Genomic DNA, 27,240 nt, shown 5'->3' on the forward strand with positions numbered 1-27,240 from the left:
GTTATCGATAACGAGGTAAAAGAAAAACGTAGATGTATTTTTAAAAGGTAATTATATTTAAACCGAGGAAAGAAAGAGAGAAAAATTTATTTTACATCCTTTTTATCCGCGGCGTTATTTTTACTATTTGGTTTCCCGACCGCGGTTTTCAAAGAGTCGCGTGGGCATTTTAAAATGAGCGGAATTATTGCCGTCTGCGGCTCTGCCGGCGAAAATTCAGACGTTTAAATGATCATCCCGCGCGGCTTTAGCGCCAAGTTATGTTAATAATCGTAATTTAACGTGTGTACTATGAATGTCGCACCGGGTGGTTTTATCGATTAGGATATATGGATCGTTTGTAGCGTTATGGCGCGACATGATCCCATCGTACGTATATACCAAATGCCGGAGATTGCGAGTCGCGATGCCGCGCGGTAATTTACATGGAATTAATTCGGGAATATCATGGATCAACGCGATAGTAATAGTATGCCGGCGAGCGTTCGCTGGTTTTCCCGCGATCTCATAAATTTTCCCGGTCGCGGTAAGCCGGGGAAATCTACGAGTTTAAGATATTCAGCGGGACAAAGATTTGCCCGGCGGCAGTGTGTTTCATGACAACGAATGATAAATCGCGGCTGTTCGTTCCCTCATCGCGAGAATTGCATTTGCAATCTCTACTGCATCTTTGCCTGATCTGTTAAACTGCAAATTTACACGGATTAGGTACTTTGTTTAAAAGTTAACTCAGAAAGACAATTGTGTATATTGTATAATGGTAAAATCTGCGCGGTGAAACGTATTTTATATTTGTATTAGAATTTTTTTTTTTTTCTTTTTTTTTCTCCATGTGAAAACCATAGTGTCGAATTTCCGACAGAGCTGCGTATTAATTCAGCGTATCGTCGATACGTTATTTGAACTTCTCTGTGTTTAAATTAAATTAAGAAATTAATATTAATTATTTTCAAGAATTAAAATAAAACAATTTATTACTTGGCGACTTATTTCGTATGTTGATATTAAGAAATTAATTGCGTTGCTTTCCAGCATACTTACTTTATCTTACATTAACGCCAAGATTAGATTAAGATATGTAAAATGTGTTAAATTAAACAGAAAATCTTTCACTGCCCGTCATGAAAATTGTGAGTCGAGTTTCTCGCGCTGGCGGGATTCAGAACGAAATTTTCCAGCGTAGGATATCCATGGCGACGACGTATTTCTTCGCTTTTTTAATCACACGCTGCCTGAATTTAAACAAGCGATTTCACTTTTCAACCCCGGCGTTTCTTTCGGAATCAACGTGCGATCCGGAAAAGTCGAGTTCCACCCGACACGGACTCAACGACGGGAATACAGAGACACGAGAATGCAAGTTTCCTTTTGAATTGCGTCGGCCTTAAAGAGCGTCGGCGTGAACCATTTATTTTCGTAAAACTCCGCGTATAAAGCTTAAAACGGCAAGTAATCGAAGCCACCGTGAATTAATTAGGTATATTTTTAGAGCGGATATAGAATCGAATTATGTATACACTTTGTTACATTAATATTAATAACATATGAATAATCCTACATTTTCGTTCGCGAAATTGATTCCATATTAAATTTATCGAGCACCGCGGCGGTGAGTTTTATGCTAATCCGGAATTTCAACGACACTTAATTGAATGAGCGCCCATAAAGTAGTATTTATTACGTCATTTAGTTTGTGCCTCCAGATATAATCCGATTAAAACGTAATCAATTTCACACACCAAGGGTGCAGCGGCCGCGGCGATTTAAAAAAAAAAAAAAAAAAAGTTACACAAAAAATGCGACGAGCGAAAATTGGCTCCGGCGAGTAACGGGCGAATTCGAGAAAAAAAAATCACGGAACAAAGACTACGTGGTCAACGTGTTTAAAAATAACGAGGCATGAGGGCCTAATAGCCGCTAAAAAGCTCGCACGTCACACGATCTAAATCGGAGATTTGTATATTCATAGCGCTCATTCGCTCGTCGTTTAACTTAAGCCGCGAAAGGACGACCTCGTTAAACTGCGAGCTCACGCAATTACGATTTGTCGCGCGTCTATCGGGTTCCTTTGAGCAGGATATCTTAAAAAAATAAAAAAAAAAGTTAAATTACTACGCGACACGGCAGCCGGTGGAATCTTGGGGAAAGAATTGCGCAACGCTCGGCCATTAATTATGCGCTTTATCCGCATTGCTTTTTCGTCAAAATGTAAATTATTCCAGTCGAGATAGGAAAGAAAAGCAGGAAACTTGCGTATCGCGTTGGATTTTTTGAATTTCTTTTGAAACGTATGGCACCCGCTATTCCTGCATCTCGAATATGGGGAGGAAAAAAAAAAAGAAGAAAAGTTACAGAATTTTCATGCGCAATTCGGAGATTCGCGCAGAGAGATAACATAAATATATTATAATATAATATATAATAACGAGATGAATAATAAAATAAATTTTTCTTCTTCGAATCGGATTTTCGAGCCTTCGATCGCTTTAGGAAAGTGCGTTTAAATAAGTGAGAAGTATCGTCGCCTTACGAAAAGAATATCCTTCACTGTATTATCCCCGGTATTTATTTTATTTGATTTTTTTTTTTTTCCTTGGGGAAATTGCTCCGTTTGAAAATTAAGCTGCCACCGTTTCCGCTGCATTTTCCGCAGCGCAATCATATCAAATAATAGTCGTATCGCATCATCAATCATACGTGCGTAATGCCTCGCTGGATGGTACTGCAGCTTCTCTCGGTGAACATTTATTATTTATTAATCTTCATTAGTATCGGATATAAAGCGCCGCGCAATACAAAGCAATTACACCGTATGAAACGCGAACGTGTAATAAACAACGGTGGTGCAAAAATCGATTGGCGGGATGCTTGCCGCTCGCCAAATATCGCCGGCGAACGAGTGTTCGCTGTTGTAAAAAAAAATCATCGGATGTGTTTTTTTCATTCGTCGACGGTGCACGCTTTTCAAGTTCCGTGCGTATACGAGTATTAAAGCACGTACGGGCCAATTACGAAATCATGATTGCGCCAATTGTTGCCGATAGAATGCAACATAGACTCGATTAGCTGATTAGAAATCTACCGTTCAGCATTTAATATTTCCTTTTTAATTCTGGAAATATTTTCCGGTTTCTTTTTTTTTTCTCCCGACATTTTAAACACTGCATTCTTTGCTTTCTCTTTAAAAATGATATAATTAGCCTTTAAAATAATTAATAAAATTCGTTAACGTTATAGCAATTATTAAAACATTAAATAATTTGTAATACCACTTAAAAGATTTTTATGTGTCTTTTACGTTGTAATTTAATTCGTTAAAATTAAATTCTACTCGCTTTATATATATATATATATTTTTTTTTTTTTTGTTACCGAAGAAAATCCCTGCGAGGCTAGAAATAATTTTATTTATACCATTTATAATTTTATTTACGTGTAATATGTATCGTTATCTCGGTGTCGTATACTTAGTGTCTTACTAACGTTTTATTATACCGTTAACGCCGAGTTATTCGATATAAAATGTGCGCTCGTTCTTTTCTATTTCTTATAACGATCCGTTCGTTCTAAACGTCTCTGTTTATTTAGTTACGTTATTAAGAGATTTTGACACGAGGAATCGAACGGGCGGTAACGAACGCAGGTTTATTGTCGGGGTAACAATTTTCCTTCCACAGCGAGAGTAAAGGGGATTGTTACGGGGTAGTTTCGCAAACGAGACCTCGTATAATACTTTCGAATTAACTCTTTGACTGCGCCGTTTGCATTATAGTGAACGTTATACGCGTGCTGTCGTATCCGCTTTATGCACGAATAAAACCGCACAATCCGAGTGTAAGCCGGAACGTGGCAGCTCAATGACATACGATAAAAAGGGAATTTCGAGACGTGCAGTTGACACACTTTCTTTGTAGGATAATCGCTGAAGCGCTCCCGGGATAGGCATGCAAATCAATACACGTATTTCCATTTTCATTCGACATAGATAAACTTTCGAGATACGCGGCGTTACGTCTCATTTAATCGGGGATTGAAATATCGCGGAATATTTATCGAGCCCAGCGTACCTCGCAAACTGTTTTCGAACAAAGTCACTTGTTAGAAATTAAATGTAAATCAGAAAAAAGAAAAAAAAAAAGGGAAAGAGCCATAACTAGATTTTAAATAAAACCGAACAATTTTAAGTCGCTATTTTCGCGAATTAAACTTCAAAAAGTAAATCACGCGATATTACGTCTCATTTAATCGGGGAATATTTATCGAGCCTTCTGTATCTCGCAAACTGTTTTCGAACAAAATCATTTATTCAAAATTAAATGTAAATCGGAGAAAAATAGAAAAATTAATAAAAATGAATTTGCAGAAGCTAAACGCGAATTGGAATAAAATTTAAAAAAAAATAAATAATAAGAGTAAGAAATTAATAGTTGGATTTAAAATTAAACAATTTCAAACTATTTTTAATTCTTGAATTCAACTCTAAAAAAAAAAAAAAAAAAATTAAAAACGGAGGACTTAGAATCCGAAACGCGCATGATAATTAATTTTACACAAGGGGAAAACGGATAACGCGACCGCCATCATTATCACCCGCCCACCGAGGAAATCATATATAGTGCGAAACTTTATTACCGCGGCATTATTACGCGTAAAATTCCTTGTTATCCCTCGCAACGTTAATTAACTCCCACGCGCAATCAAAACCGTCAAACCCGAATCGGACTCCGTCGACAACAAGAACCGTTGCGTATTGTCGACTCACGAAGATCTTAGCGAAGACCGCTTGAATCTTTCATGCGTCGCTCGTTCACCACCAGAGAGACCGAGGCACGAAAGGGTAGAAAAGCTGGGGTGGTCGTGTGGTTTGTTAAGGATAAGACGAGCGCGCCGTTTCTCGCAATATTCATCTCGATGCTTTCAAAGGAATTGCGTGAGCGACGCTTCTCCGGAATGAGTCTGCAGGAAAAAAAAAAGGAAAAAGAAAAAAAATGGAGAAAACCGGCGCGCATTACCGACCGTTGTCTTTCTCTACACTCTGGATGTTTGTAAAGGGCGAACGAAATTGAGTAGGGAACGAGTGGGCGAAAGCGAAAGTGACCGCTGCACACGTGTCGCTTTTTGACGCTGACGTGCGCGAAATTAATTCCGAGTCTTCCGCGAGCTTGCTACGCGTATTTCAATGATTCTCGTATCGCTCGAAGTCTAATTCCTCCGGCGAGGAGAAGGCGCGCCTTCGAATTTCGTCAAACTTATCGAATTTTCCGACGGTAGTTTACGGCCGAGAGAGCGCACGTACTCGAAATGCATCTTATTGTAATTTGATTTGTAGCGCGCATAAAACGTGCCCGCTCGAAATTGGCGCTCCGGACGGTTATGCTGGATGCGATCGCAGCCCGTGCGCGGAATAAATTCCCCTCATCGATCCTCGTTGCGTCAGAGTCGCGCCGGGGGCTTAGCGTGAAATCGAGAACTGGAGTACTCGAATTCGGAGACTTAGGAGTCCCCGTCGACCGACCGTGAATAAGAATGTCCGCGCACCCTCGGACAAGAGATCTGTGTTCGACGTCTGTAAAGTTGGCCTCCCATTTTTCGATTAAAGTAATCTTTTTAGTTCACAAAAGTTTTTTTTTTCTTCTTTCTTTTTTTTTCTTGTCGTAAAATGGGGCTGGCCAACTTCGCAGACGTCCCGCGTCGACACTTGATTTCCGGGTGTTAATAACGTCCGACGGAAAGTTTAGAGAACGACGAGAAATATATTCCGGTGATCCTTTACATTTCTGCGGGGGTACAAGAGAATCCTCTCAGGTTGGCTTTTTGATAGGTCGACGGTAAAAGTCCGTGAGACCCGCGAAGTTGCGAGTGCAATTCCAGGATATAGACGGGAGAGTTCGAATCGCGAGCCCGAAAGCCAATTTGCGAAATGAGAAAAGGCACCGTGGAAACATTACCTTTGTGAGGATACACACGCCGGCTTCATTGGCATCCCGCCAACGGGTGCGCTCGAATTTATTGGCTCTCGACGGCTGTGGCCACGTTAACGTCGCTTATTGAAGTCGCTATTGACTTACCAATAACGTAACCGCCGCTCGAAAAATTCGGCCGCGGACGCAGCTTTTATTTTACACGGCGCAGCTCGGCTGAGCGACCGCTCGCGCTTTCATTAATTTTCCCTCGAAATTAAAAGTGACATTTAATTTCATTCGACGTTATTAGTAGCAGCACCGAGTAACGCAATATGTTTTAAAAACTGCTGCGGTAACGTCGAGGCAGCTTTAATCACGGCATTTTCATCCCCCACAGTTATTGTAACGGTTTGACAATGTTGCGGAAGCGAAACTGAAACGCTTTTCTGGATTTTAGAAAGCAGTGCTCGGTGTTAGACCGCGTTACTTGAGAACGTTGCCTGCCGAAACGTATCAATGACTTCCCCGAATACTTTGCGCACGTTGCTTTACACGCTTCTTCATTAACGTTATTATTTTTACGACCGCGCGCGGATGAGCAAATGTAGAACTCGAAATTACAAGCGCGAGAAAAAGGACCACGGCTCTCACTGCAAACACGTACAACGTTCCGGCCTCGTATGGTTATTCAACAATCGCGAAATGCGGTTTTGCTCATTCTTTTTTTTTTTAATTTTTTTTTTCTTTCTTTTTTTTTATAATATTCCAACGATCATTTTCACACGGCGAGCGGTAACTGACGTTTTAATTAAATTTCGCGGAAACGTCATTTTTTTTTCAACGAGAATTCGACATTGATTAAATTTGTGTGCATTTGCGGTTGTAATATTGCCGTTTATTTTGCATAAATTGTTCGGGAATACTCATTTGCCTTAAAATAACGGGCTCGAAATCGACGAGCGGAGCGCTCAAGCTAAATCTGGGAGATGTCATTTCGCGAGAAAGTGAGCCAGATATTCGATATAAGTCGTTATCCGTCACGAGAGTCGATCTGCAAAAATCTTTCCGATCACGTTGGAATTGATATTGCGTTATCGGCGTGTATTCCGCGAATAAGTTTTATTTAGACCCCCGAGAGCGACCGTATACGGGAGAGAGAAACCGACGCGGAATCGTTGTTTCAATCGAGCAAATATAAGCGGGAGACAATAGATTAAAGTGGCATCGCCTCTTTACCTCGCAATAGTATTCCTCCTCACGTACGTACAAGTTGGATAGCACTCTCAGTATTTGGGCCGCGAGCTCGCGCGGGATCACGTAAAGAAGTTCCGCTTCTTACGTCGTCACAATAAGTACAATAAGCGTCATAATAGGATATCGTAGGAAACAAGAAAAGTTTCGCAGTGTTTTGCAGGACGCTCGAGTTTATAAGACCTGAGCTCTCTTTAAAATCGCGTACTTAAAAAAAAAAAAAAAAAAAAAAAGAGCGAGACCTGACATAAGTGAATATAACTGCGATCGACATTCTCTTTACTCTCGATGACAAATACCTAAATTTTAATTAAATGCGCACGTTTGAGAGGCGAAACGTTATTCATTGCATTAATTCGAAACGTACAAGACACTTAATACGTTGTTTAATGTGAAATTATACCGGCAAATCCCTTCAAACGGCGTAATATCGAAGTTTGAGGTAATTACGCAAACTGACGGGTTTATACCAATGTCATCTAGCGTTGAAAGAAAAATATAGTTTCTCTTTTTTTCTTTTTTTCCTCAACTATAGTAATTTTATAATTTTTTTATACAGTTATGATATAATAATATAATAATAAATTGACTGTTGTTAAGCAATTGCGGCTGGAGGTATCGTTGAATTATAGTTGAGGCCAGAAAGCACCTATATTTTTCTCTCAGGGCAGTTGAAGGGCTACTGGCATCCCGAGGGCGGCCCGAGTTCAACCCCGACCTCGCCCGTTACGCGTGTAACTTAATTACGTATCGTGTACTCGCGCTCACGGCCGGGACTGACGCGGAACAAATCGCTCGAATCTACGCGAGCGAGGCAACCTGTTACTTGGCGAGGAGCTCGCCTACTTATATTACGGCGGCCCGACCGCGGCAACCGCCAGGCGTCATCCGTCTCCTGTCATCTGTCACCTCATTAACCGTCCCCGGAAAGCAAACAGCTGCATTTCGCGGGGCATCGATCGTTATCGGCGACCGCGAGGCACGAAATTACGACTCGCCGCCGTCAACCTGTTACTTGGTCGTTAATTAACGCGGAATTTCACCGAGAGTTTATTCGCGGTTGTAGAATTTATCCCTTCATTCATTTGTATCCGTTCTCAACTTCAACAGAGAGGGAGAGAGAAAGAGAGACTAAGCCTCTATAATTTTTTTTTTTTTTTATTCTTTTATTTCCATATTGTACGTGATATAATTTTTTTCAAATTTATTTACAAGATATGTAGCGTAATAAATTTTGTAAGAGGATGAGAAAGTAAGTCTGTAGAAACGTCACGATGTGATATCATGTAGAAGTGAGACATGTTACTTGACCATTTCGAAATACATTGTAAGCTATATAAAATTTACAAAATGGCCGTCGAGATTAAAAATGAATGTAAGACGTGCGAGTGATTGGATCCACGGCTCGCAATTGACTTCGTTGATCCACCCGAGCGCGATTTCCGGATAGATCCTACCCAAAAGTCGTGCTACGGATTGTCGCAACATTGTCGCAAGTTATAACGAGTTCACACCTGAATATTGATCACCGAAAGTGCTACGCGCCTCGCCGCCTCCGTACAGATTATGCACCATCTCCGGGGTCACGATCGTCACACTCTGACTGCGTTACTTGACTTCGAAACATTTTTCAACGTGCTCGCGTTCGCGAGTCGACCCGCCGGGAATAGCGCGGCGATATAATAAAAACGCTTTTGCCGCGCGCACGAGCGGCTCGCCGTCTTGCCGCAAATCGACCGCGATCACTCAATTTAAAGACGTTGCTAGAGCACCAACCTGTTACTTGCCAGCGGCACGGAGGTTGCAGAAGGCGGATAGGGGAGTGCTGGAACGATTCGTGCACGCTCTCCTGCTGCCTTTCGCACGGATGCACGTGCTCTCCCGGTATTGTCTTGACACAGGCGGCCACTTTTCCCTCTCGGTCGTAGATACGGAGGCTAGTCCTGACGGTCGTGCACCTTGCGTGTGCTCGGCGTAGGAGTGAAGTGAACCGGCGGGTTTCCGTACGAGCGGTATCAGTCTCGAGCTTGCGAGCAAGGGGGGAAAAAAGAGACAAGTCACCGCGACAATCTAACAAAACGACCGTATCGTCGGGCAGGCAGCCCGGCTTGCACTGCCCGGGTCTACCGTTTCTCCCACCGGAGAACCTCCACCTCCACCACCACCGCCACCTACCCTCCTATCCACCTTGCCGTCAGTGTACCGCGACAACCCTCTGCACCGGCCACGTTCTACAGGGAACGAACGCGTCCTCCCCCGAAAAAGCTCACCTCTCAACCCCACCTGACGCAACACCGTCCGCGCTCGCCCGCGCCGTCCCTCGTCCCGGAGCTTCTCGAGCAGCTCAGGGCGCAAGCTCGCGCCTCTTACCCTCTTCAAGGTTTAGGGGCAAGAAGAACCTTCGGCCGGCCGGTGCAGGTCGAAGGACAAGGCGAAGACTGAACGAGAGCGCGCCACGTCGCCGCGTGCGTCGATCTCGACTGTTGCGAAAATCGCCTCGTCTCGAATTTTGCTTTCCGAGAGGATCCTACCGCGCCGATCTGACTCGATGAATGGATGTGACGTTCACCGTCGACCCTTGACGAAACGGACGCGAGGAGAGAGGTCGACACTCTCGCGCAAGAGGGATCCGAGAGATAAAAAAAAAAAAAAAAAAGGGAAAAGGCAGGGCTTGAACAGGTCTTTACATATTTATTTCTATAAATAATGTAAATCGTCGTCGAGGAATTTTGTAATACTTCTTGTGCTCGGATTTCTTTTCGATATAATAAATATTTAGAAGCTTGTTAGAATGCTGATGGCGTTTCACATTCTCCGGATTTATTTATTTCGACAGATTATGTTGGAATCGCGTATTTTAACTGGAAGAAAGAGAGAAAGAAAAAAAAATTAAGTTACTCCCGGCCTCGACTATCATTTCACGGTATTTTTAACTAGAATTATTGTTAAGGCCGAAAGTAACCAATTTTTTTTTTTTTCCTTTCGGTGTAACCGCTCGCTGAGGGATGAGCGAGAAATCGGCGTAGAATATAAATCCGCGTTATCACTTAATCCGGGGGATCGGGAATATGGGACTGTGCGGAATACGCGAATATAGATGCGGCATGCATTCGTAAAGCGGAAACAAATCGAAGTGCGGAATTAGTGAAATTTCGAAGGTGCCACGAATCGCACGCGATATCATTGCCGTGACTAATATGCAGGTCGCGTGCGTGAACAAACAACGCGGCTTCGTCGTCGATATGTTTAATCGGAAACACGGGAATCAAGCTGCGCAGCCGAATCCTAACTTCGTTCGCGATTAATTGTGACACGACGCGAATCTCGCGCGTTATACAACTCGAAACGGGGCCGCTCTTGAAACGCCGCTACGTCCTTAAAGCGTGATTTCATCAAGGTAAACCCGTTGCCTCGTAACGCAATTGTAGGCACGAGAAAACTGCATATGCTGAGAGCAAAGAAATTTTGCCTGAAAGAACCCCGCGGAGGTTTGCTTCAATCGAGAACGAAGTCGAGAGGTCCAGGGTTGAAAAAAGAAAAAGAAAAAAAAAAAGAGAAAAAAATCCGAAGCTCAGTCTCTTTGACTACTTCCTTTAATTAGGACGTTCCATTAACTTGATGCACGAAAATTAAACTCCTTTTTTTTTAATTTTTCTAAAGAACTCTTTGAAAAAATTGAAATGCAGGAAACGTGGTAGTTTGGTGTTCACGCGACTGCACGAATTAGACTCAAAATTGATTTTAAATGCGAAAGAATTCCCTTCCTGGGATAAGACCCGAGGTATTCCTTGTACGTGTGTGCGCGCGGCGTCTCACGTGTTCGCGACACCCTCATTAGCCACGTGAAAACCGCAGGAGGCGAGCCTGCGGAGTGGATCCTGACAAGACGTCACACGAGCGTCACTATCTGATCGATTTCGCGCGACGAGAGGAAGTTTCCTGGCGGCGGCTCAGGTCGGGCTCGTGCCTCCCTTGTGGCCCTCGCCCCTCCGTTATCCTTCAGCCCCTTTCGTACCATCCTTCACCGCGGACTGTCCGACGGGGGTGCGACGGGGATATTTCGCGATGCGCAGGCGACGACTAACGCTCCCGTTTCGGGACACTTCGGTTATTATACGTTGGGGGTGCCGGAATAGAGTTCCGGCACGAGGGAGGATGTGAAAGAGAGTGACTGAAACAGGGGAAGACGTTTCGAGGTGTCGGATAGCGCGGAAAGTTATCCCAAACGATCGGAACGGAGATTGAGGTCGGAGAAACACTTGGCGAGAGATTTAAACGGATGACGACGAGCCTCGTTGCTCATCAGCATAAATAAACTACAAGTAAAAAAAGAATATTGTGTTAAAAAGCTTTCGTACGATAGTAAATGATTTTATGTTAAAATTAAACACATTTAACACGACAATCGATCCACCCGAGCTTTCGTCTATAAATTTAGAACGAAGCGAACACGTTACCAAAGTGCCACAAATAATTTTGACATTTCAACCATTAGTTATTGATAGCGCAAACATTTTTCTGCCCGTACAAAAATATTAGCGCGAATACAAGACGTTCTTTAATTAACACCGAGAAAAAGAATTAAATTCACTTTCGGACCGCGCTAGAATTTTGTTATATTTTTAATTGCAAATATATTTTAATCAATTGCACTTGCAATTTAAAATCCCGTAACGTTATATAAAGCATAATATATTTTACAATCGAGGCCAAAAGTTGCTAATATTTTCTCAACGTGCAGCGGCGTTTCAACACCCTGCGACGTTAGAAGGGTTTGAATCCGACGTCTTCCCTCGTCCTCTTAATTTCTCATCTCCTCGGCTGGAGACGTGAGGCGCCGGAAGCAAAGAGACGAGGTGCTTCTCGTGGCTGCCGGAACAAGCTGCGCCAAGTACGCGACACTATTAGCACCTCAACGGGGAGGTGGGTAAACAAACGCCCGCTTCTCGCCGCGTAATCACATAGTTGCTACAATTTCCGCGATAATCCGCGGCCGGATTATCGCGCAGCATCCGGGTGCACGAGCTGCTTGCATGCGGGTCGCATCTATTATGCGCCGCACGGCGGTTCTTCCTTCTTTCCGCCGCGTCGAGCTGTGGAAAATTGAATCTCATCCCGGGTGACAACTTTGCGCGTGCTCGCGTCTTCATTATCTCCGCGATACCAGCCGCGACCTCAAAATTGCCTGATTACGAGCGTAAAGCTCCGCCGGCAGCTCCCTCGCGTAGTTTATTCATCGGACGCGTCTCGCCGGGATTCCTTTTCCTCGCGCCGCTGGTACTTACACGAAGAAATCACGGCCGCGCAGCATCCGATGCACGAGTCTGGCGAGAAACGTTTGTTGTTGCCGGGAAAATAAAGAAATTGGAAAGAAGAGTTGGATCTAAAATAAACCGAACGCGCTTTATCAATTTTTACACACTACCCTTTGGCGGTTTTGCCGAACCGAGATTAAAAAAAATAAAATGTAGACGCGAGAGGAGGAAGTTTGAAAATTCGCGATCAAACGTGCATTACGCGATAACGTTCGCGGATTAATAAAATTAGACAATCGTATCAACCGGAATAATATTTGACCGTAAAATTTTGCTGGATTATATGCAGCCGAAATAAATAAATGTCGGCGGCGACGTAGCGCTTCCGTGAAATCGACGGGAGTAATTAATTCACGTAGTAATAAAGTAGAATAATTATACCTACCTTCCCCAACGGAGCGCGCGTTGTTTTCGAAAATTCATTGCGTTATACGCGGAAACGCGTGCAAGTTTTATTATGCTCGGGTTAAGGATTACGGCGCGACCGAATTTTCGATTAAATTTCCGAAAGCCGACCGAACGGCAAGCACTCAGCCTTCCACGTAATCTCGGTTTTCAAATAGATTACCGCCGGTCGCGTCGAGATTATATGACGTGTATGCCGCGTTAATAGCGAAAAAGAGTGTGTTTCAGCGGCAATATCATTACGGAGAACAACGGGGAATTATTGTGTTAAATAAAACTGCCATTCCGGGAACGGTCGTGTAATTTACCGCTCTCGGCGCGAGAAAGAACGTGCGAAGCACGCAGTTATTCGTGCAAAGCGAGGTATTTTCGAAGAATTAAATTCGATATATACAGGATGGCTCCAACAAAGCGTCAAAGCCGACAATTGTAGATAGATTACGAAGGGCTCGCGAATGGAAATAGCCTTCATGATCTACTTACGGTTTTTGGGCACGACACCTTCCTTGGTGTATTCTAAATTTTTTCCGTTTCGTAACGTACGGGGGCCTTAGGAATTCGACTTGAAATCGAGTCTTTCATTAATCCGTCAGGCGAAACCCGCCGGCTGCCGACCGATGAAGCTGTGCGCCATCGACGGTATCGAATTAATGGAAAAAGTTTCACGCTCGGGGAAAATTGTTGCCATAAGTCGACGAGTGAGAGATGAAATAAAGCTCGACCGAGACTTTTCTCTCTTTTTCCTTCTCTCTCTCTTTCTCTGTCCAATTAACCGGACGATTGCGTGGGTGATTCGCGATCGATTCGCGTGGCGATTTGCATCGTCCGCGTCTCAATTTATTTCGAACGACGTGGAAACCAGAAACGCTGACGTTTTATTTTCGCACAGCGAGTACCTCTAATCGGGGCTGCCTCGCGGAACAATGTGAATAGTTGGGTGCTTCTAATGCAATTGTAAGATCCGACCGCTGCATCGAGCGCGGCTTCCGCTTCCGGCTGGCGGTGCCGTTGAAACACCGCGCGTACCCGAATACGAAATTGTCCTCCTATATTTCGCGCAAGTTTCGCACAAGAGATTAATTCGCGGCTGTTTGAAGAAGTCCTTTGCAACTCGCGATGCGGGAAAACGCGATACGTTGTAGCAGGAACAACGTTTATTAATATTCTCCGCAAAGTGAGCATTGTTGAATAGTACTTTGCTTCAAAGGCATTCTTGCATTGTAAGAATGTAGCGACGGCGTAAGAATTCAAACAACAATTAAAATAGACGGCTCTATTTTTTGGTTCTTTTTCTTTTTCTATTTTTTTTTTTATTAACATTATAAAAAGAAAGGAGTTTCTTAAAATTATTAGTTAGGTCCGTAAGTAACTTATATACTTTCCTCTCGGCGTGCAAAGTGTTTTGTATCGGATCCGATGCAACGTCACCGTGTTTCCATTAAATTACCCTGGTATCGTTCACGCAAAAGCTGACCCGCGAAATGATTCACGGCAAAGTTTGCGCTACCCGCAGAAATCGAATTACGAAAGTTCACCGAAGATGCTGACCCACACTCACGGATATCATTTCCAGGAGAGATAGAGGACGAGGGGTGCAGGAGGTAGGGGAGGGCTAAGGTGGTCTTGATTCAATTTTTCCCTCCCGTTCCTAGTTGATTATTACCTAATCAGATTCGTAGAGATGTGGACTTTTCGGATATAAAACCGAGAAAATCTTCCTTGCCCGGAAGTTTACAACGAAATTATTCCCGGCAGCAGCCGAAGGCAATCACGATTCCATTTCGTTTCCGGCGCTCGGGGAAGAAAAGGAAAGGGTCAATTTTGATTATCCGATATACGTCGAGCGGATGTACTCTGCATAATTGAATTTTTCTTTAACCTCCTTCGAGGTGGTAACATATGCAAATGTCTCGCGCGAGTTTTGCGGGTAGAAACGACTGTGGGCTACCCGACTGTAAGTTCGTTGTGCATGTCTCGTGCGGTTCGAGAGGCACGCAGTAGTTATCGCGATGCGGAAGAAACGGCTTCCCGGCCGTTACGGGCCGGTTATGGAGAACGTAAGTGGTACTACGGCGTATTAAGCGCAAAGTGGATCCGTGTACTTCGAAAAGATGGGAAGAATGAGAAACGAGACGTCTCGAGCTGAGAGACAGCCGGGTAACGGCGACTACGGAGGCTGTGGCCGGCAAATCTCCCGCAGCCGCCTCGTCGTAGGCGGCGGATTTCACGCCGCCGGGCGGTATTTTTTATTTATGACGCCCGTTAACGTACTGAAGCCTCGAAGCTAAAGCCCCTGGCCAATATCTATGATAATGCGCTATACGTCATATATGTATAGGTTCCGATGATGATAAAACGTGTCTGTATCGCGGAATTGCACGTGCGAATTCGTTAAAACTCGTTTACTCTCGCGACTTAAATTTCAGGAAAATAATATTCGCTGTCGAATAAAGAACAGAAAGGTAAAATAATACCAGTCATATCGCGACGTCACATTGTCAAAATTACGACCACGAACGTTAGTCGAACGTAAAGCTACGCTCGCCGCATTTTTATTATCGTCGCTAATGCGGATAATTATGAAGTGTAAGTATTAAATATAATTAAACTAATATTTAAAACAAAATTTTTGTTTAATAAAAAAATATATTAAAGCTGAAATATAAAATAGAAACACTTTTTTTTATTCATGAAAGAACGGTCTCTGTTGAATCGATTTCTATCGCTTGAAAGTCCTTCGACTTTGCCCGGACAAAGGGTCGCTGGGAAAGCAAGGGACTCGCCTGTAGGCGAGGCATCCGGACACCACGCGGAAGTTTTTCGTGGCTCGGTTTTATTAATGCCGAAGTTATTCTTAACTCGCGTCAGAAATCGCGAGTCGCTGTCTTTGAGAAGCCGGCGCGCCTCAATCGCGGCATTAAAATTGAACGGCACGTGTCGGAGGGCGTAAAAATGCTCGCCCCCAATTCTCAGCGATTTTCTGTCGCGTTCGCGGAAATCCGATAGCCGGTGGGAAACGTTAATAAGCCGCGCGACCCGATTTCGAGAGAATAAAAAAGGACTCTCAAGAAGAAGATCCGTCGTCTTTGCAACGCTTTTTCCGATAAGACGTATTAAAAAAAAAAAAAAATAATAATAATCATTGTGCCGCGAGTTTTTTTTTTAATTGTACGTTTTTGTGTATTGTGCGAGAAAATAATTTTTCTCATCGCCGTCTTATACTTTATCGCGTAATAATAAACGCGACGGAGATTATTTTAAGAACCGTGCGATTTTATTGCATTAACAAGTTATCAGGTGCAAAGTTACCGGCGATATGCTCGTGTAACGAATTACGTCCCCCGCTTTCTATTTTATTATGCAAGTTATAAAAGGATTAAAGGGATTCTCCGAAGATGATTGTGATTAAGTCAGTTTTTTGCTGCGATATAATACGCAGTTGCTCGCGCTGATAAGAGAAATTATATGTAACGGAGTTAAATTTCTTTGGTAACGAATTTAATACTATCTTTTTAAGAAAGAAAAAGAAAATGCGGTAAAATAAAGGTGTCTGATTTTTCAAGGATTGAAAGTGATGAAAAACATAAGTCTTGCAAATTTGTAAAAATCGTCTCTAATTTATATTAAAATCAAATTCGTTAAATTCGACAAAGTTTTTTTTTTCTTCTTTTTCTGTGAAAGGAGCTCAATAGTTCCTCGGAAGTACAGCGGTGGAAAATTATACCGCATTCATATTTGAATATATTATTTCAGATTTGCGAATGGATTTCACGAAAATTTGAATTTTGAAAGGCTCCCGGCGTAACTCGGCATAATCGTATATCTTTAAAATAACGCTCAGTTTAGAATTGGAATAACAACCCCCGTCGCATTGTTAGTTTCTTTTTCTCTTTTTTCCTTGCCTAATTGGATTTGCAGCTTCGATTAAAATCGACGGGGTCGCGTTCTCACATCCGACCGATATCGATATTCTCGCAGCTTCGCCGAGTATCGCTAGCTCAGAATTAATTCACGCAGTATATAAGAAACTTCGGGTTAAATTTAACGGCACTTTACTTATTAATTTATCGTAAAAAAAAAAAGTAATTAGGAATATTTTTAGCAGATAAATTAAAAGAAACGCGACACGTGTGTCTACGAATTCCTGAAAATGTTGAGCGCTCTTTCGTCTTCGCGGTGTTAAGTAAAAATTTTTGTACGAGCAATTTTGCTCTTCCGAGCCTCTCAAAATATTAGTTTAAAGCTTCTAGCGTTGTTGGTGTATTAAAGAAATTATTCTTACCTCCGCGAATTTTGTGAAAAGAGCTCACATCGGCTCTCTGACTGACTCGCGGCTTGGATATCTTTCTGTATATAGAAAAAAGGGGGTATTCTCAATATTGGAAATATTAATCTCGTATATGAGCAGCATAAATCTCAATTCGCAAATATGGAGCTTTTGTATAAATTTTTTTTTCATTTATTATCCGTGTTACTTTTTAACGCGTTTGCTTTGTATTAAATTAACGCTAAAATTTGAGCCGATAAATTGGGACATGTAAATTTAACAGAAAATTTTTTTTACCGCATATACATGTAATAAAATATAGATTGAATAACGCGCATGATTGAAGATTTTTGCTGTGCCAATAACATATGCACGCGGAGCGATACAGTAATTTCGAGCCAATTAATTGTTCATTTAATAATTTAGTTAATTATATGCGTTAGTAATCAATTACTTATTTAGCTAATGATATACTTTATCTCATCAGTTTCGTTCAACAGAGAGGAGGATTGCGAGCCGCACTGTTCCTCTCGCAATTATATTATGCAACCATTTCGGGTTAATAGCCATCCTTAATAGAGTCATAATTTATCGTATAAAATATTTCAGTTGTAATAGAGACATAATTTATGTTAATTTATACAATATAAATTTCGAATTAATTAAATCCATAATATCTCAATGTAGATATCGTGATGATTTAATTAGAAAGAAGAATATAAATATTTAGCGCATTTTTTATTAAAAAAAAATTTTTTTTTAAACATTTTAATGAATATAACCTCATTTACTAATTTTGATGTGAGCGAAGTATCACCCGTCAATTTTTTTTTCCTTATTGTATACGTAAGGGATTAAATATATCGAATAAATTATTAATATGTCGCGAGGGAATATTACGAACTTCGAAATTTTCACTTTTGTATGCTAAAAACGAAAGGGGGCACTTTCCGTCCAACTTCGGCGAACTTTGCTAAGAGAAATCGATAACATGTTGCTTTCTGTGCAAGGAAATATTCGTTGAATTATTAATACAAAAATTCTCATGCATAAGCAAATCTCGCCGCGCAGTATGGACTTGGCCGTTCCAGTTCTTGACAACGTGGCGCAGGTACAGCGGGGTCCCGGCGAAGGAGAAGCGAAACTTTTCGCGGCCCACGCATATATATGTATATATATATTTATTTAAGGAAGAAAAATTGATACCGATTCGACGAGGTCGATCGCATTGTCGAGGGCTCGGCGCTCGCGATTCTATTTCGATGATTCAATCTTCATCCCTCGTTGACCCGCTTGCGAAGGCCGCCGAAGAATAGACGGGGTAAAAATAAGCCGGCAATGAAGCTTTTTAAATCGCAAGCCCCCGGCGTTTCGCCAACCGGGGGAGATTAGCTCGAAGGAACCGCGTTTAAATGCCGAAACGTCCTGGACGTTTTGCGAAAAGCATGCGGACTGCACTTTCGAGCGAATCAATTGAGTGTGACGCCGACCTGTCGTCGTATCGATTAACATACATGGCACTGCGCGGCGCGAATTTACATTTCAGATAATTCTGATGTTAATGATACATTCGTCCAGGACAATGGGACGCGGGAATTCGGGGATGAAACTTTCGATAATCGGCCCGCGATCTCTCGAAACTGCTGCGGGCATTCTGAAAATGTTAAATAGCGCCGAGGCGCGTGCAACGCTTTTGCTGCAAATCCGTAAATCGATGGCATTATTACAACGCGAAATAGTCGAGCGCGAATTGGGATAAAATTTTGCGCGCTAATAACCCGACGCCAGTAATCATTAATTTCAAATCACCCTCGATTATAATTATCGCGCGATGACTGGGCGTATTCTTGCGAAAGCGTGGCATACGCGACACGTTATTACTTCAACCGACTCGATAACATTTTCCTTCCATTTGTTGATACCATTCGTATTGTTACGCAAACGCGCGCGCGCGCTTACGTACGTTTATTACGATGTCAATGATGGAGTTTGAAATATTATCCGATAATCGTATCTTTTTTCCCGATCTATGTATCAATCGATGAATTTAACATTCATGCTCTCTTTTGTTTCGACCGGCCCTTGTGCTCTTCAAATAAAATATAAAACCAGGCGTATATTTTATTTACACGATTTTATATCAGAATATGAAATGGCGGAGGTACAACGTGATATCAGTTTATTTATGTAATAATTACGGAGGCATGCAAATAATCGTTTACATTTAAACTACAAAAATAATTCTCTCTCTCTTTTTTTTTTTTTTTTTTTTTTTTTGCAAGAAGAAACTATGCGCGCGTTATTTTTTAAGAGACCCTAATTACAAACTACGAAAAGAAGAAAAAATCATGTTACTTACCAATCTGCATGAGCATTACTGTAATTAATTAATTCTACCGTATTTAACGTTAAAAATATCTTGCGGTTGGATCCGAAAGCAACCACAGATTTTTCTCGGCGTATATAAAAGAAACAGCGTATAAGACAGCGGCACGTTCTAACACCGAATGTCACGCGAACGTGTGAACGTAATTCCTTCGGCTGGGTCGCAAATCAGTTGGTGGCAAACGGGTCCGTGGCATAAACTAAACCGGGCACCCTCGTAAATCCGACCGAAATGGAGCAACACACGTTGCTTTTCAGGCGGAATGCGGCGCACAGCATTTCGACCGTCGGGCTGCAAATCGCGAGCGTTTAACGAGTGGCCGGGGTATTGATTTTCATTAACAGACAACGAAGACAAGCCGAGAAATTCCCCGACGGGGAAATCTGGCCCGAAAATGAATCGCGGGCGCAAAACGCGCGTAAAAAGTACCAAGTCCGCGAAATTTTTGCAGAGAAATCCAAACTTCGCCCGGCATCGAGGAGCTCGAATTGAACCTTCATTAAGGAGAGAAAATATAGCTGCTTACGGGCCAAGTCACAAATGTTACGCCACTTCTAATGATAATTGCGATCGACTCGATCGTACAATGCAAAAATAATCGCCCACTTCCCTCGGCGTCTGTCCGATATTCACAAATTGTTTCCTCTGCAAATGCGGCTCCTCGCCCTTTTAAATTCATTACCCCCGTTGGAAAACAGAGAAAAATACAGAAAGATCGGTCTTTTGGAAGAACATATTGCGCTCAAGGAATTAATGACTCGTTACCAGATGAACAGTAATTAATTTTACCAAACACGTACCGGTTTAACTGACGTTTCTAAATTACTGCAATTTCTTTTTTTTTTTTTTTTTTCTTTTTTTTTTCGTTTCCTCGGGACGCTCTTCGTCGTATGGGACAAGGACTCGCGTGTTCTCCAACCGTGAAATACGTCTAATTGTTACGAAATATCCCCAGCGTCGGCGGACACGTGCAACGTCGGTCACCGGGGTTCGGCGGATTGCAACGGAAAATTTATCAGAGTCTAATCGTCTCGCGAGCTACCTGGGCTACCGATTGTACGTCGAATTTCAGCGGCGGATCGCTCGCAATCTATCGAATTCCACGCGTGCACGTCATTATTAACGTACCACCGACACCGAGTGAGGACGTGAGAGCGCAACATGCACGGCTGTCAGGCTCCTCTCGAAAAGGAGCTGCCGATCGATCGACGAGGACGACCACCACGACGACGATGAGTTCTACAGAAACGGTAGCCGCTGACAGTGAATAGATTACATTCTGCAATACGCTATTATAGTACGAGGAAATAGATCTCATATTATTAATCAACTGCACGGAAATGGATGTGTTTTCTATCTCGACACTTGTTCGAAGAAAGTAAAAGGTCAGCTTGTATCGATGTCTGTTATTGAACAAATATCGCCGGCTAAATATCGTTCTCTTCATTGCGGAATCTATAACAGGGTCTGATATAAGTTAAATTGTTAATACACATATATAGACTTTCGACGATTAAAGAGCGAGTTTAATAATATTAAAGCAGCGGGGGACTTTCCGACGCTAATAAAATACGTAGATATATATATTTGGAATAATAATTCATCTCGAGATTATTAAATAAAATTTACAGTTTAATGACGGAAAGAGAAGAGAGAATGAAATTAATATCAGTTTGACGTCATATTAATTAAATTGTGATTGAAATGATAAAAAGAAAAATTATAATAAGCGTCATAATTTTAGCTGAAATGTAAAATTGATATTATTGTGACTTTTATGTTTGTTCGAAACAGATTGAGTTCGTGGATACGCTAACTTCGAATTATCGTACGGATTAGTTGTCGCGAAAAATTGAAACAGAGCGTGACAATATCGATGATGCCGCGCGACGAGTTTCACACAGTCGTCGCTCAAGTGGCAGTACTTAGCAGTACTATGCAGCATGTTGTGTGATGCAATGTAAAAAATTGTAAGTTAATTTATAAATACCTTTTTTTTCTTATTTACGTAATGTACAGTTTAATTTTATTATTATACACTTGCAGCATATCTTCATAAATGTCTCTTGATAAGAATTTTCACGCGTGTAAAAAGAAATATTAATAGAGCTCGAAAAGATTTGACTTAACCTCGAAATCGTAGATAAAAACGTTTCGGTTAAATTTAGAAATCTAAATTTTTGATATAATACATGTATGTGTTGTCTGTATGTTTTTTGTCTCGCGTTTAACAGTTCTAGATAAAGCTAGGAGCGAAACTGATAACTAATCAGGAAAAAGATATTTTAATTGAGGACGCCGGTGTGGACATGGAACCTGGTGAATAATTTAAATTAATTGTTGTAGATATAAAAAATAGTGATGCTTTGGCTAAATTAAATTGAATTATTTTTTTTCTAGTTAAACAACTGCAACGGAATGACGTTATGCAAAAGGTTGACGTATTGAAAGACGCAGGCAAGCTCAAGTCTACTGATGTAATTTATATGAAACGCCTGGAAGAGCAAAATCTGCAACGGGCAAAAGTAGTACAGAAATATCGTAAAGCTAATAATCGCACAGCTATCACTTTGGCTCTTGGAGTTATCGGGATTTACGCTTACACAATATATTCGGTTAAGCAGGAAAAATTCTTGGACGACTTCGAAATGCCAGAGAAGACGATCGACAAGGCTTGATAAGTTGTCTACAAATGTGAATATAGGAATTTTAGGCTTATCGCGTTAAAAGATTTATATTTTTTTTGTTTGTAAGGCGAAATAATTAATAAGTAGCTCTTGTAAAGTAATTTTTTTCTTTTCTGGAGATTGAAACTTGTTGTTATCTGCTTCTTCCACGTGCATACTACAAAATTTAATATGTCAGCGCCACCGCGATTGCCACCACTTCCAACTATACGAGATATATTGAAATTGTACCACTTGAGTGCCAGAAAATCTTTGTCACAAAACTTTCTCATGGATCAAAATTTGACAGACAAAATTGTATCGAAGGCAGGAAAACTTTACGGTAGTCATGTATTGGAAGTTGGTCCTGGCCCTGGTGGATTAACTCGATCTATTATAAAAAGAGTTCCTGAAAAAGTAGTGGTCGTAGAAAAGGATCCGAGATTTAAGCCAACGTTAGATATGCTGGCGGAATCGTTCAGTACGATTAACAAACGGATGGATATAGTATATGATGACATTATGAAAACAAATGTAGAAAGATTACTTCCGACGGAGGGAAAAAGGGAATGGCACGATAAACCTCCAGATATCTTTATTATAGGCAATTTACCGTTTAGCGTGTCGACACATCTTATAATTAAATGGTTGCACGCGATGTCTGAAAAGCGCGGAGCTTGGGCGTTTGGTAGAACGAAAATGACATTAACGTTTCAAAAAGAAGTAGCGGAACGGTTAGTGGCTCAGCCGTATGGAAGTCAACGATGCAGGCTGTCGGTAATGGCACAAACCTGGACGTTTCCAGTACTTCGTTTTATTATACCTGGTAAACGATTCGTATACTTTACTAATAAATATATATTCCTGTTTTATTGTGAAAAATTTTGTTAATTACTTGCTACAATTTATTATTTATAGGCAAAGCTTTTGTTCCGAAACCGGACGTCGACGTAGGCGTGGTGTCGTTTACGCCACTAGTTCACCCACTCACTCAGCACAATTTTGAGTTCTTTGAAAAGGTAGTGAGACACGTATTCATTTACAGGCAGAAGTATAGCGTACGTTGTATTGAGTAAGTTCGTTTATTATTTTATTTTATTAATTATTATATTTAATATTATATATTTTTTAATTCTATCAAAATTAAATTGGATTTTACAAACAAGCTGTTATCTTTTTTTTTTTTTTTTATAGGACTTTATTTCCACGAGACCGTTGTAAGGACTTGGCTTTGTTGATGTTCAAACTAGCCGATTTAGATCCGACGATCAGACCGTACCAACTTACCGTGCAAGAAATCGACAGGCTAGCTACTGCTTATAAATATTTGTTGGAAAAGCATCCAGAACTTGCGTTATACGAACATCGCAAGAGTCGATCGATACTACCGATATCAAAGACGAGAAATATCGTAGTAGAGGACTACGAAGAGATGTCAGAAGAAACTTTTTAAATAGAACTGGTAATAACATTTACGGGACACGTAAATTTCACTTTTTATTGAATCGCAGGCTGTAATGTAGCAGATTAATTTGTTAAAATGGTTTTTTTTTCGGTTAGAATTGTGTGAGAGAAAATCTGTAAATATACATTTATATACATACATGTATGGCTTAAGTCTTAAATAGAAATATAATACAATGTACAATTTGCATTTTGTTTGCGTTAGACGTAATGAAAATTCTATTATTTGGAAGGATAGAATAATTCGAAAAATGGAAACGAGCATACTTCTAGCTTTACAGATTCTCGATACACGTCGGTTACGTAGAACGTATTTCGGCATCTTGTGTCTTTAATGTCGATTCGCTCAAATTCTCCGGTGCTATTTAATTAATCTGCAAACCCTATGACCTCGAATCTAATATAATCTATTCTATTAATATCATTTTCGTAAAGAGCGATATTGGTAAGAAAAATCGCAAAAAAAATAAAATAAACGCGACGGATAAAGTATTTAACGTCCATAAATAATCTGCGAAAGAAAACGATACCCAATACACCGGTCAATATCACAGCTACTCGTCTTTTTTTGTGTTGGAGGGTTTAATTATTAATATTAAATAATCCTATATAACATATATAATATATATATATATACTATATTTAAACTTAAAATTATTTATTAGGACTCGATGGAATAATGCGCGGCTCTCGAAGCTGCGTAGCGTTTTATTTTACAGTATCGTAGGAAACTCAAGTTTCTGCAACGTACTGTAATACCCGAACACAGATGGTTACACCTCGACTTCGATAAGAACTAGACTTTCGTATCGCTCGTCGACGAGCTGAGGAAATCCTTTGGTCTAGCGTTTCTCTCCGCAATAAATCATTACTAATTCATTTGGAGATCAAATATCGTATGAACGTATGCCATCGCTCGGACTATTACAGTCAAGCCGTTAATTCCTCGCCACACCGCAGATCATAATATTAGGAAGGGCACCTCGACGCTTACGCCAAGCACCAAGGGACTGCGCGTGAGCCTGTAACGTTCTGCACCATCTTTTCGTTCTCGCGCCGTCTTCAGCCTGTGTAACAAACCAATTTATCCATCATCACAACTTGTTCTCGAAAGCAAGTTAATTCGTTACGTTACCTTAAATATAAATGTCTCTTTAGAAGACAATTCCTGTACTTCGAAATAATCCTCGAGATCTGTTTCGCAACACACTATGCACTTGTCGAGGTACAACGGCTCCTAAAGTAGTATCAGGGATAAAAATTATGTAAAAAAAAATTGTAATATAGAATATTAGAATTCATAAGGCGATGATAAATATAAAAAATTAAAATAATAGACAACGACTCACTCGTAATAAAGAGTATCGTCCAAGTTTTTCTTTGACCAGAAGTAGGGTAGCTTCCTTGATACCTATGTGCTTTGGGAAGAGCGAGTCGTCGTTGAATTCAGGATAATCGACATTCGGCTGAAAATAGAAACGTCATTCATATTAGCGCACGAAATTGTTTTGCACGAGATACTTCGAGATACACAATAGACTGATTTACCTTGCCGTTCGTGACAAGCATGGCAGTAACAGGTGCGAGTTTGACAGTTCGGCCGCGTCTCCAATTATTGTCAGTCGGCTGCGCTACTAAAAGACGTCCTTCGAGAACAAACCTAGCTTCCTCGTGTGCCCATTCCAGAATCTCGACGGCCATCTAGCATGAATTTCATAAATATTAAGCATGATTGAACAATGATTAATTGACGATTTGAGTCAGACAATTAAAAAATAATTAATTAAAAAAGACAATTTGAATACAACACACCTTTCTTAGCTTGATATTCACCATATCTTGCTCGCCGATGGACCGTCTGCCATTCTGAATAATCGATATTCTCCTCCACAATTTCGTCGATGTAACATCCTTCGCTTCCTATTAAATACGTAAATAATCCATTTTATATTTTTAACTACATATTATATTTTATGCGGGACGTATACTCACGGCGTTCATATGTTCCAAATGCAGTTCGATATTTGTTTGTGCTTGTTTAAGCCTCTTCTTCGCTTCTTGGATATCAGGTCGAACGGAGGGTGTCGCTTTGAGCAAACGTGCCAAAAGCAGAGGATACTTCGTAACTCTTTGAACAGGAACCTAAAAAATAATTATGAAACATACATTAATTTAAAAATACATACGATTTATTCATCCTTAAATGAAGACTCTAAGTCGAGGAATTAAGAGAGACATACCATTAGAAAAGAGTTCAAATTCATCCTTCGCAACACCGTGTTCTCCATCTGAGAAACCCTGAGGAAGATACGAAGGAGCTCCTTTTCCTTCTCTAAATTTTGCAGCAACAAACTGGCACCACCCTGGCGCGTGCAGTAGCTCTCGAAAGCGTGCAGCATCCTTTCCGACTCCAAAAAAATCTTACCCACGTCCACCGTGAGAAGATCCTCGTCGCCAGATTCCTACGGATCGAGAAAGTCAGTCATCGCAAATTTAAACTTCTTCAGGCTGATTTTACATTAGCTCTGTTCGTTTTCAATTTTAAAAAGATAATATTAAAAAAATATTAAAAAAAAAAAAAAACTTTAAACCTGAGCGAGTTCCACGCTGTCTTTCAATTTCTCGGCCAAAACGAGATTGTGCTCGAGCAGCTCCTCGACGTTGAGAAAGATCGCCGAGAGCTGCTCCGACGTGAGGAGGCCCGCTCTCAGCATCGGCCGGTGGAACTCCTCGAGGATGATCTGTAAATCTCTGCCGTACTTCTGCTCGGTTTCCACGATTTCCGTGATAATCTCTTTCCGTTCCGCGCGCTTCTTCGAGCACTTCCTGCACACGAAAGGCGCATAAACCACACCGCTGAAAAGAGAAAAGAAAAATAAAGAGGGAAAAATAGCAGCACACTTGCGCAAGACCGAGCGCGTGCTTAACGCCGGACGAGGAAAAACGAAGGCGAATCGAATACCTACGCCGTAGGTTCGCAGCTGGTACGAATTCGTATGGGTATACCTAATCTACAATCGCGGATGAAAGTTACTGTCGCAACTTGCCGGACGCATATTGCATTATCCATTCATCAAGCGTCAACTGTGTTCTTCGACAGCGATACTTTCGCTTTCGGGCAAACAAAATCGATGACGGGAGAAAGCGGACTGCACAGTCGTCTTCGTCGCGATCGGTGCGAAGATGTTTTCATCGAGATCTAAATGAGCTTGTAGACACGCGCTAGTTTAAAACGCGACAGGCAACGCCAAGTCGTGTCGAGCTGCATTTATAATTAATCGGACATCGCGCATTTTTCAGGAAACGATTAAATACAAATTGAAGAAAGGGATCGGCTTCTATCGAAACTAGCGCGACGGACGCGCAGGCGGATATCAGCCGTCTGTGAAAAGTTCGCGACCGAAGCGTAGCAAAACGGCATTCGTTCCTCGATTCGCGAGATTACTCCTGGGAGGCCGGAGCGCGGAACGGCACTTTGTTCGCGGATTTATAGTTCAGAGGCGAATCGAGTGAGTTCCACCGCGGACCGAATCTCTCACGATCGAAACTCGGTCGTGGAAGATACGCTCTAGCGAGGACTCCG

The 27,240-nt window shown here is 41.5% G+C and overlaps 4 protein-coding genes across 9 annotated transcripts in view; 2 read left to right on the forward strand and 2 right to left on the reverse strand.

The window, feature by feature from the left end:
* Fife (regulating synaptic membrane exocytosis protein fife) overlaps positions 1 to 9,300 on the reverse strand; it is a 111,431-nt gene extending 102,131 nt beyond the window's left edge. For 3 of the 6 annotated variants that reach the window (XM_070660730.1, XM_070660731.1, XM_070660729.1), the window contains exon 1: positions 8,931 to 9,300. The gene's annotated coding sequence lies outside the window, so the exon portion shown is untranslated. The remainder of the gene's footprint in view (positions 1 to 8,930) is intronic. The other 3 variants (XM_070660733.1, XM_070660734.1, XM_070660732.1) reach the window with 1 other exon arrangement.
* Positions 9,301 to 21,318: 12,018 nt separating this feature from the next.
* On the forward strand, positions 21,319 to 22,205 carry LOC139104539 (cytochrome c oxidase assembly factor 3, mitochondrial-like). Its single transcript, XM_070660062.1, has 3 exons — positions 21,319 to 21,497; positions 21,762 to 21,846; positions 21,928 to 22,205. The coding sequence occupies exons 2-3, from the start codon at positions 21,837 to 21,839 to the stop codon at positions 22,203 to 22,205; spliced, it is 288 nt and encodes a 95-aa protein (XP_070516163.1). The 5' UTR covers positions 21,319 to 21,497; positions 21,762 to 21,836.
* A 17-nt stretch (positions 22,206 to 22,222) lies between these two features.
* Mttfb1 (mitochondrial transcription factor B1) lies at positions 22,223 to 23,850 on the forward strand. Its single transcript, XM_070660061.1, has 3 exons — positions 22,223 to 23,019; positions 23,112 to 23,265; positions 23,388 to 23,850. The coding sequence occupies exons 1-3, from the start codon at positions 22,386 to 22,388 to the stop codon at positions 23,644 to 23,646; spliced, it is 1,047 nt and encodes a 348-aa protein (XP_070516162.1). The 5' UTR covers positions 22,223 to 22,385; the 3' UTR covers positions 23,647 to 23,850.
* A 389-nt stretch (positions 23,851 to 24,239) lies between these two features.
* The window catches only part of Rhogef64c (Rho guanine nucleotide exchange factor at 64C), a 46,681-nt gene continuing 43,680 nt past the window's right edge, over positions 24,240 to 27,240 (reverse strand). The window contains exons 7-14 of the mRNA XM_070660063.1: positions 26,249 to 26,513; positions 25,898 to 26,119; positions 25,650 to 25,799; positions 25,470 to 25,577; positions 25,206 to 25,358; positions 25,007 to 25,123; positions 24,793 to 24,894; positions 24,240 to 24,724 (exon numbers count right to left, since the gene is read on the reverse strand). Of these exons, the coding sequence (XP_070516164.1) occupies positions 24,596 to 24,724; positions 24,793 to 24,894; positions 25,007 to 25,123; positions 25,206 to 25,358; positions 25,470 to 25,577; positions 25,650 to 25,799; positions 25,898 to 26,119; positions 26,249 to 26,513 (1,246 nt within the window). The 3' untranslated portion in view covers positions 24,240 to 24,595. The remainder of the gene's footprint in view (positions 24,725 to 24,792; positions 24,895 to 25,006; positions 25,124 to 25,205; positions 25,359 to 25,469; positions 25,578 to 25,649; positions 25,800 to 25,897; positions 26,120 to 26,248; positions 26,514 to 27,240) is intronic.

This window comes from Cardiocondyla obscurior, linkage group LG08 (assembly GCF_019399895.1).
Source record: "Cardiocondyla obscurior isolate alpha-2009 linkage group LG08, Cobs3.1, whole genome shotgun sequence".
NCBI classification, from domain to species: domain Eukaryota; kingdom Metazoa; phylum Arthropoda; class Insecta; order Hymenoptera; family Formicidae; genus Cardiocondyla; species Cardiocondyla obscurior.